At 44.2% G+C, this 10,021-nt stretch overlaps 1 protein-coding gene across 1 annotated transcript in view; it reads right to left on the reverse strand.

Annotated features, from left to right (window-relative positions):
* The window catches only part of THBS4 (thrombospondin 4), a gene marked incomplete at its 5' end in the record, with an annotated part of 54,828 nt that overhangs the window by 35,679 nt on the left and 9,128 nt on the right, over nt 1–10,021 (reverse strand). Inside the window, one exon of the mRNA XM_010834612.1 lies at nt 8,338–8,541. Within this exon, the coding sequence (XP_010832914.1) occupies nt 8,338–8,541 (204 nt within the window). The remainder of the gene's footprint in view (nt 1–8,337; nt 8,542–10,021) is intronic.

Genomic DNA, 10,021 nt, shown 5'->3' on the forward strand with positions numbered 1-10,021 from the left:
TCAAAAAAAAAAATTGCCAACATCCGTTGGATCATCAAAAAAGCAAGAGAGTTCCAGAAAAACATCAACTTCTGCTTTATTGACTATGCCAAAGCCTTTGACTGTGTGGATCACAACAAACTGTGGAAAATTCTTCAAGATATGGGAATACCAGACCACCTTACCTGCCTCCTGAGAAATCTGTATGCAGGTCAGGAAGCAACAGTTAGAACTGGACATGGAACAACAGACTTATTCCAAATCGGGAAAGGAGAACATCAAGATCGTATATTGTCACCTTGCTATTTAACTTATATTCAGAGTATAGCATGTCAAATGCCAGGCTGGAGGAAGCACAAGCTGGAATTAAGATTGTGGGGAGAAATATCAATAACCTCAGATATGCAGATGACACCACCCTTATGGCAGAAAGCAAAGAAGAACTAAAGAACCTCTTGATGAAAGTGAAAGAGGAGAGTGAAAAAGTTGGCTTAAAACTCAACATTCAGAAAACTAAGATCATGACATCTGGTCCCATCACTTCATGGCAGATAGATGGGGAAACAGTGGAAACAGTGAGAGACTTTGTTTTCTTGGGCTCCAAAATCACTGCAGATGGTGACTGCAGCCATGAAATTAGAAGACGCCTGCTCCTTGGAAGAAAAGCTATGACAAACCTAGACGGCATGTTAAAAAGGAGAGACATTACTTTGCCAACAAAGATCTGTCTAGTCAAAGCTATGGTTTTTCCAGTAGTCATGTATGGATGTGAGAGTTGGAGTATAAAGAAAGCTGACTGCTGAAGAATTGATACTTTTGAATTGTGGTGTTGGAGAAGACTCTTGAGGGTCCCTTGGTCTGCAAGGAGATCCAACCAGTCCATCCTAAAGGAAATCAGTCCTGAATATTCATTGGAAGGACTGATGCTGAAGCTGAAACTCCAATACTTTGGCCACCTGATGCAAAGAACTGACTCACTGGAAAAGACCCTGATGCTGGTAAAGATCGAAGGCAGGAGGAGAAGGGGACGTCAGAGGATGAGATGGTTGAATGGCATCACCAGTGTGGTGGACATGAGTTTGAGCAAGCTCCAGAAGTTGGTGACAGACAGGGAGGCCTGGTGTACTGTAGTCCGCGGGGTTGCAAAGAGTTGGACACGACTGAGGGACTGAACTGAACTGACTGAACTGAAAATTTAAGAAACTTTTTAAAAAGTTGCATCACCTTATCTGTTTATTCATTCAGCAAACATTTGTGAGCAACTATAAGTGCCAGGCACTGAGCTCAACACTGGGCGGTTCTTAACACTGTTGATTAGAATGCTTAGGGTGTTGTTGTCATTGTTGTTGTTGAGTCGCTCAGTCATGTCCGACTCTTTGCGACCCCATGGACTGCAGCACGCCAGGCTTCTGTGTCCTTCACTATCTCCCAGAGTTTGTTCAAACTCATGTGCCATTGGTGATGCCATCCAACCATCCCATCCTCTGTCTCTGTCTTCTCCTCCTGCCTTCAATCTCCTAGCATCAGGTTATTTTCCAATGAGTTGGCTCTGCATCAGGTGGCCAAAGTATCAGGGTTTCAGCTTCAGCACCAGTCCTTCCAATAACTATTCAGGACGGATTTCCTGTCCAACTCTCACATCCATACATGACTACTAGAGAAATCATAGCTTTGACTAGATGGACCTTTGTCAGCAAGTGATATCTCTGCTTCTTAATATGCTGTCTAAGTTTGTCATAGTTTTTCCTCCAAGGAGCAAGCATTTTTTTAATTTCATGGCTGCAGTCACCATCTGCAGTGATTTTGGAGCCCAAGAAAATAAAAGTCTTTCACTGTTTCCATTGTTTCCCCATCTATTTGCCATGAAGTATGGGACTAGATACCACGATCTTAGTTTTTGGGTCTCCCACAACCTGTGTATCTGCAATTTACTTTTCAGTACTAGAGAAAGGATTTAAATTTATTATTGTTAAATTTCATCTGATTGTGGCTTGTTGAGTCAGCTTGGTAAGACTTTGGAAATCTTGATGAAGGCATCCTATATGTTCAACTGTCTTTTCCAGTTTTGTGCCAATTGCAAACATTATAAAATATTGTCTGTGTTTTCACCCAAGTCACTGATTCATTGAAAAGTTCAATGCTGAAGACAAAGCCTTGTCAGAAAACACTACATACTTTGCTACAAGGCAACTTACCAACCCCCAATAGTACTATTTACCTAGCTCATTCTTTTTTTACATTATTCAGAAAGGTATAGTAAGTGACTTCATAAAATTGATTAAAAAGTCTAGGACTTAGTTTTAGTAAATCTATCTGCCTTCAAATAACCCTAGCTTTCTTTCCCAGGAAATCCCCAAAGGAATGAATAATAATACAACCCTCTGGGAGTTTGTCTGAAAGTTCAAGAAAATTCTTTGCACTTTCTGCATATGACCACTTTAAAACTAAGCTCATTCAATGGTGCCTAGTAAGAATGTAGAGAAAGTTAAAAGGGAAAATGAGCACTGAACCTTCAGTACAGCCTTGCTTCACTGGAATGGCTCCATAAAGAAATAGTATTGTAAGTGTCTCATTTTTCCCCTTCAGTATTTCGTTCAGAATTCTAACTATTTTTTTTGGCTTTACAACATGGTTTTCAAGATCTTAGTTCCCTGGCCAGGGACTAAACCTGGGCCCTTGGTAGGGAATGCTCAGACTCCTAACCACTGGACTGACAAGGAATTCCAAAATTCTAACTTTTAAACTCTTTCATCTCTTTCAAATTTTATCTCTCATTAGCCTGCAGGCTTCAGAACAACCACTCTGAACTATCTGACTTCTCCTATCGCAGGTTGAGGAGCTCGGCTGGCTCTGTCCAGTCATTACCACCAGTTCTTAGAGCTCCCTTCATTTCCACAGCACCAAGCTGTGTTTCTGTGACTGTCAAATTTAGGCTGAAGAAGCAGTCTTCATGCTTTTTCTGAGAGGTGAGGCTTTCGCTAAGGCAAGCCAAGAGTTCACCAACTCATCAGTTTTGGAAGACAGTTTCTTAAATAGTAGAGAGATGTCTCTGTCTGTCTATCTATCTAATATAGGAATCTGAAATTTTTATTGAGCTTCACAGCCTAAAAAAGTTATTATACTTTATATAAGTCAGTTTCTGCAATCACCCTGAAAGGTAGCTATTATCACCCTCGCTTTAGAGATAGTAAATTGAGGTTAAGAGCGATTCAGAGATGTTTTCATGGTGACACAGTTAAGACTTTCAACTGTGTCTCAAACTCAGGATACTACCTGCAAAGTTGTCTCTATGCCAGATTCAAGAAAATCAATCATATCTTCTACCCAGCCCCGGTGGTTTCTACAGAATGCTCATTTCTATCAAGATTATATCACCTGTGTTACCAATAATCTGATAGATCATTTCTATCAGAAACACTACCTGCATTTCTTTTAAATCTTTATCCAAACGGTCTTCAACACTCATTCACTCAAAAGCAATTCTGAGCCAGACCTACTAAGTGACAGACACTGGATACATCTAGAATTTCCACAACAGTGAACGTTTTTCTTAGCAAAGCTACTCTTCTCAGCCTCCATTTATTCTACTCAGTCTCTTCATGAGACACTTCCACGTACAGGGCACTGAGCTATGTGCTGCAGCAGACAGGGGAGTTAAGGGATGCTCGGTCCCTGCCTTAAGGGGGCTTATAACCAGCGGGAGAAAAGGCATATAAGTCATTCAAATCCAAGGCAAATTAAGAGTTGTGGAGGTGCGAAGTTATAAGGAAAGGTGTCAGGAGGAATTTGAGATGTGCCTTGCATGTGGAAAATTTCAGTATCTGGAGATGGTGCAGGGCAGGCAATGGGGGCAGCAGAGGGCAAGAGCAAAAGCACAGAAAAGGAGAGACAGCACGCGTGGGTCCAGGGAACCACAGTTAAATCCATCCCATGGAAACATGGGCTGCATGGATGGCTGGAAGGACGGATAAACTGGAAAGGCTGGTTGGGAGTCAGGCAGCGGAAAGCCCTGAATGCCCAGCAGGGATGTGTGTATCTTACTCAGTTTGGGATGGGAAGTCACTCTAGGTCTCTGGGGTCAGATATAACTAGATCCAAGCTATGCCTTGTGAACACTAATGAGGCAGCTATGAGAAGATGACTTGGAAAGTGAGAAACAGAGAGTTCAGTTCAGTTGTTTAGTTGGGTCCAGCTCTTTGTGACCCCTTGGACTGCATCACGCCAGGCTTCCCTGTCTATCACCAACTCCCGAACCTTGCTCAAACTCGTGTCCACTGAATCGGTGATGCCATCCAACCATCTCATCCTCTGTGGTCTCCTTCTCCTCCTGCTTTCAATCTTTCCCAGCATCAGGGTCTTATCCAATGACTCAGTTCTTTGCATCAGGTGGCCAAAGTATTGGAGTTTCAGCTTCAGCATCAGTCCTTCCAATAAAATTTCCTTTAGAAATCAGACTTGTTTGATCTCCTTGCCGTCCAAGGGACTCTCAAGAGTCTTCTTCAACACCACAGTTCAAAATCATCAGTTCTTTGGTGCTCAACTTTCTTTATGGTCCAACTCTTACACCTATAAATGACTACTGAAAAAAAACATAGCTTTGACTAGATGGACCTTTGTCAGCAATGTGGTGTCTCTGCTTCTTAATCTGCTAAGTTTGTCATAGTTTTTCTTCCAAGCAGCAAGCATCTTTCAATTTCATGGCTGCAGTCACCACCTGCAGTGATTTTGGAGCCTAAGAAACAGAGTCACAGAGAAACAGAGAGCCCAGTGGCAAACTCCCTTCTTTGCAGCTCTCATGGGAAACGCTCGAGTTTCTCTTAAGAGCTCATCTAGGGCCCAGATGACCAAACCTTGCTCTTTGACACCATCTGTGCAGTTGCCCTCTCCCAAACCATAACTTTAATAGGGGTAAAGATGTATCCTATTTCCTACTCCAGTGTTTTTAGTCACAAGAGATATATCTTGAGTTCTTCTGTTTCATTACTCTCCGTGAAGATCAGCTGAGGCGAGTCAGCTGAATGATGACTGGGGTTCACCTTCCAGGATGGTGATTCTCCCCCACCCTCCACAGATCACAGCAGGGGCACACGGCCACAAAGGGTCAGGCCACCAAAGATGTCCTCCTGCCCTTTGTGATCTCTTGCTCGCCTGGTCCCTGCTTCACCTACTCCCTACTCACATGACTGTGCTCACCCCCTGCCCCAACTAGTGACTGTTCTAATCCTTAGGCCAGGACAACTCCACCAGCTGGTTTACTAAATTTATTACTGTAACAGGGAGGAGTCAATTCTGACTCCTGTTGGATATGTTTCTTTGACTTTAACCTTTGCTTTGTGTTGCTTTTGTTATTATAATCATAGATAACGGCCTCCCTCAGGGAACACGGTCCCTCTGCCCGAATGTTAAAGTGTCTGTGTTGAGCTCACAGGGAGACAATCTGACTCTGCCCATCTGTGCATGGCTGCAGAAAAGAAGTTAACACATCCTCTCCTGTTCTGCAAAATAAGTGGCCTTTTTACTTTACTTCCTCACCTCCTCTCCCACTCTGTACCATAAAACAAACTGGCATCCAGACCCTGAAAAGATGATTTTTTGGAGACACCACTCTGCCATCCTCTCAGTCTGCCGGTTTTCTGAATAAAGTCATATTCCTTGCCTTGACACCTGTCTCACAATTCACAGGCCTGTCATGTGGTGAGCAGAGTGAACTTGGACTCAGTAACATACATCTGCGTTTAATTAATCTGAGGTCATTAATCTGAGGGGGCTGTGAGAGATGTGTCCCAGCTGCTGGTTTCCCTGGTAACTGACAGTCAACCTGATGTCAGTTCCCCCTACAAATGGTAGCCTCCGTATCCCCCTGAATGGCCAAGATTGCTGCCATGTCCTGCCTGCTGTCTGCCAGATACAGTGGATGTCTCTCCAGGACCTTTTGCTGCAGACTTGTAAGCACCCCTTTCCAGTAAACCAATGATGTCTGGGCTGTTTGTTAACTCTTGAGGTTGGGCAACAAGACGTACAGGTGTCCAGGATGCAATCCAACACCACCTCTGAACACCTCCACAGGGAGTTACAACCACACACCACATCCTTTTCTTGGGCCTGATGGACCCACTGACTTCTCTTTTTGTTCCAGTCAGAACGCGCTGCTGCTCCTTCTGAGACCTTTCAGTGATGGCAAATCTCTGCATTTTTTCCTACTGCTCCAGGGAAACTTGTATGTCAAATTCTTCAACTCTCACAACTCTGCTGCTGCTGCTGCTGCTGCTGCTAAGTCGCTTCAGTCGTGTCCGACTCTGTGCGACCCCATAGACGGCAGCCCACCAGGCTCCCCCGTCCCTGGGATTCTCCAGGCAATAACCCTGGAGTGGGTTGCCATATCCTTCTCGAATGCATGAAAGTGAAAAGTGAAAAGTGAAAGGGAAGTCGCTCAGTCATGTCCAACTCTTAGCGACCCCATGGACTGCAGCCTTCCAGGCTCCTCTGGTTGACTCACTGATGACTCTTCAAAGGAAAAACATCTACCTGCCCAAGCATTCCCCCAGCCTCTACAGAGCAAATAGAAAGAAATCAGTGCAGGCGGAGGGGGGAGTTTCTTCCTGTTTTTCCACTATGGCAGATTTAGAAGTAGAGTGAGATTCAGCGAGAGTGAAAACCTAGAGGCAGAGCTCTTCACTCTACTGAAGGCCTTTTAGCCGCCAAGCTGAGTGAGCTAAAAGAAAAACCTTCCAGAGTATTTAAAATAGTTTAGATAGCTTCTTAAAAGGGAAGCTCCTCCTTTAAAGAGCAGGGTGGTTTTTATATATCATAAACTGAGTAGCTTGGGTTCTCAGAAGACAAGCTGTTCCTTCAGTAGATCTGAGGCAAAATGGGGTTATCAGAATCACGGTAGAGAGATGGGGAAAATGACCTCCCAACATGGCTTCAGGTGGGGCAAAGGGAGCAGGAATGGTTGAGCCATCGGCTAAATCATGAGCCAGGTCCCCAACTCCTTCCATGATCTGAAACTGCACCTCAGCCCCTGAGAGGCCATGAGGAACAGAGAAAGCAGACTTAAGAGTGGGCTGGGAGTGGGAGGAGGGAAGGAGGATATTGGAAACGGACATAAAAGAAGCCACTAAAAGCCCATTCCTTTTTGCTTTGAATTCTATTGTCCTGTGAACGCTAAGAATTAGGGGTTTCTTTCAGTTCCTAACACCTGCAGCTTTAAGTGTTCAATCACAATTAGAGTCTGAGAGAGTCTGAAGTGCTCGAAGCATCTCCTTTGTAAAGCAAATTGAAATAAATAACAAAAAATCTCTGCAGGAAGGACCAATCCTCCTCTTTTTTTATTAAAAACATCAGGCAGCACAGACACGTATCTGTCACATTCCTCAATAAGCAGGAACAGGTGCTGTCCCCAGGGCACGGGTGGAAGAGGAGGAGATGAAAAAACAGTGACCTTTTTCTTTGCGAGTCATTTCTTAGTATACCGTAGTAACTCACTTTGACAGTGAAACATTTGACAGCAGGGGCAACAACCAAGTGACAGATCTGTGTAAACTGGCACAAAACAGGTAGAAAAGAGAGCTGTTCATCTAGTTCCACCTGTGAGATATAGTGTCTCCGTCAAGTCCAGGCGCCGCTCGCAGAGCTAGGAGTTAAGTCTGCCACATGCCTCTACGGGAGCACAAAGAATGGGGTGAGTGGCTATTACAGGCTGAGAGCTGTGTTCCCCTCAAGTTCATGTGCTGAAGCCCCGGTCCTCAGAGTGATGGTAGAGGAAGTGCTCTGGGTGGGAATTCGGTTTAGACGAGGTCATGAGGGTAGGGCCCTCCTGATGGCATCAGTGTCCTTATAAGAAAAGGAAGACAGAGTTTCCTCTTTTTCTCTCTCCACCAATACACACTGAGGAGAGGCCACGTGAGGACACGGTGAGAAGGTGGCCATTTACAAGTCAGCACTCAGGCTCCCACCAGGCACCCAATCTGCTAGCAGCTTGACCTTGGACTTCCCAGTCTCCGGTACTATGGGAAATTAAAGTCTATTGCTTAAGCCACAGACTTTACGGAGTTTATGGTAAGTGTTAAAGCAGGTAGAACTAATACAGTGGCTTAATTGCGCTGGGTCCTGTCCCTTCAGGAACTGGATCCAGAATAACATAAGGATGGGGCAATGTCAAAGCGCATTTTGGCCACAGGCAAGTCTTCCTTCTTTCTCCCTCCCTATACAGGTAAATGTACAAGTAGAAGAATTTGGTATTGAAAGCTGAAATGAATGGTGGATGGAACAACCTGAACGAAAGAAGACCCCCTACCCCCAAATTCTGGAAGGGGCAGAGAGGATTTTTAAGAAAATGATTTCTACAAACTTGCTTACCTTTATTTAAACGTCCCATGACAGTAAATTCAAAATATTTGCTGTGATCAGCTGAAGAGTAAAGGCCGAAGATGGTGGCTGAGCTTTTCGACTGCAGCTTGAAGGTGGAGATCACGTAGAGCTCGTTCAGAGTGGGGTCTGTCAGGATCGGCTGCAGAACACTCGGGTTCAGCCTCTGGCTGGCAGATGGGAGAAGGTCAAAGACTGGGGAGAACGGGAAGACAAGGACAATCAGTGAAAGTTTAACTTACGGACAAACGTGGTTTTTGTTTCTGTTTTGTTTTGTTGTTTTAGAGGGGGGACAATTTTCACAGTAAGCTATGAAGTAAGCTGATATTATAATCATTTTTCCACATTGTCAAACTTGCCAGTTGTCTCTTATCACTCTACGGTGACTGGATATTTGAACCAGAAGAAATATAGCACAATATTCATCACCAAGTTATAGACCCCAAGAGAAGACAAAATTTGCAAATCCATTTTGCCTGAAGAAGTGACTCTGAAAATGCCCACCAGGAAAAGTACTAAATGTTTAGCATGCGGGGGGTCGGGAAAGAACATGGGCTTCCCAGGTGGGGCTAGTGGTAAAGAACCCACCTGCCAGTGTAGGAGACATAAGAAATGACGTGGGTTTGATCCTTGGATCGGGAAGATCCCCTGGAGGAGGGCATGGCAACCCACTCCAGTATTCTTGTCTGGAGAATCCCACGGACAGAGGAGGCTGGCAGGCTATAGTCCATGGGGTCACAGAGAATTGGACATGACTGAAGCTACCTTAGCATGCACACATGCATACAGGTAAGAGCATCCAAGTCATTGTTTCTCTTATGTCCCCTAGTAGTGAATTTCTGCCTTGGGATCCCACATGTGCCTCCTGGATCAAATCCAGCTGTCTATTCCTGGTCAGTAATAAACGACACAAGGAATGCCATGGAAAGCATGGATGTGATGGGAGATACAGTGTCAACAAAACAATCTGCTACCTTTGTGGGACCTAAGTGTGCGTTTGTGCGTTTACAGTTCTCCAGTATTTCTCTGCTAAGAAATTGTGAGTCTGACAATGTGGAAACAAAATGGAAACAAAACAGTACAACGTGCTTTCTGTTTCTTGACTGTATAACCTGACAGAGTTGGTCTACAAAATCTAGAATCTAAATTTATATTGTACAAGTTGCTTTTGATACAAGCCAGCTGCACTTTTAAACTTTATGAAAGCTATAAAAAAGTGTGTCCAGTTAATTTCAAAGGCAAAGGCCAAATTTGGGTAACTCTCACTAGACTGTTACCTAATGTTTCTTTTGGTTTATGCAAAATTGTTTGAACAATCCCACAGCCTGCAAGAACTTCAGGCTCCAGAGCTGTTTCTGGATATAATAATCCGGTTACTAAAGACGGTCATACATCATGGCATCTGGTCCCATCACTTCATGGGAAATAGATGGGGAAACAGTGTCAGACTTTATTTTTTGGGGCTCCACAATCACTGCAGATGGTGATTGCAGCCATGAAATTAAAAGACGCTTACTCCTTGGAAGGAAAGTTATGACCAACTAGATAGCATATTCAAAAGCAGAGACATTACTTTGCCAACAAAGGTCTGTCTAGTCAAGGCTATGATTTTTCCAGTGGTCACGTATGGATGTGAGAGCTGGACTGTGAAGAAAGCTGAGCACCGAAAAATTGA

This window comes from Bison bison, unplaced genomic scaffold (assembly GCF_000754665.1).
Source record: "Bison bison bison isolate TAMUID 2011002044 unplaced genomic scaffold, Bison_UMD1.0 scf7180017864034, whole genome shotgun sequence".
Lineage (NCBI taxonomy): Eukaryota > Metazoa > Chordata > Mammalia > Artiodactyla > Bovidae > Bison > Bison bison.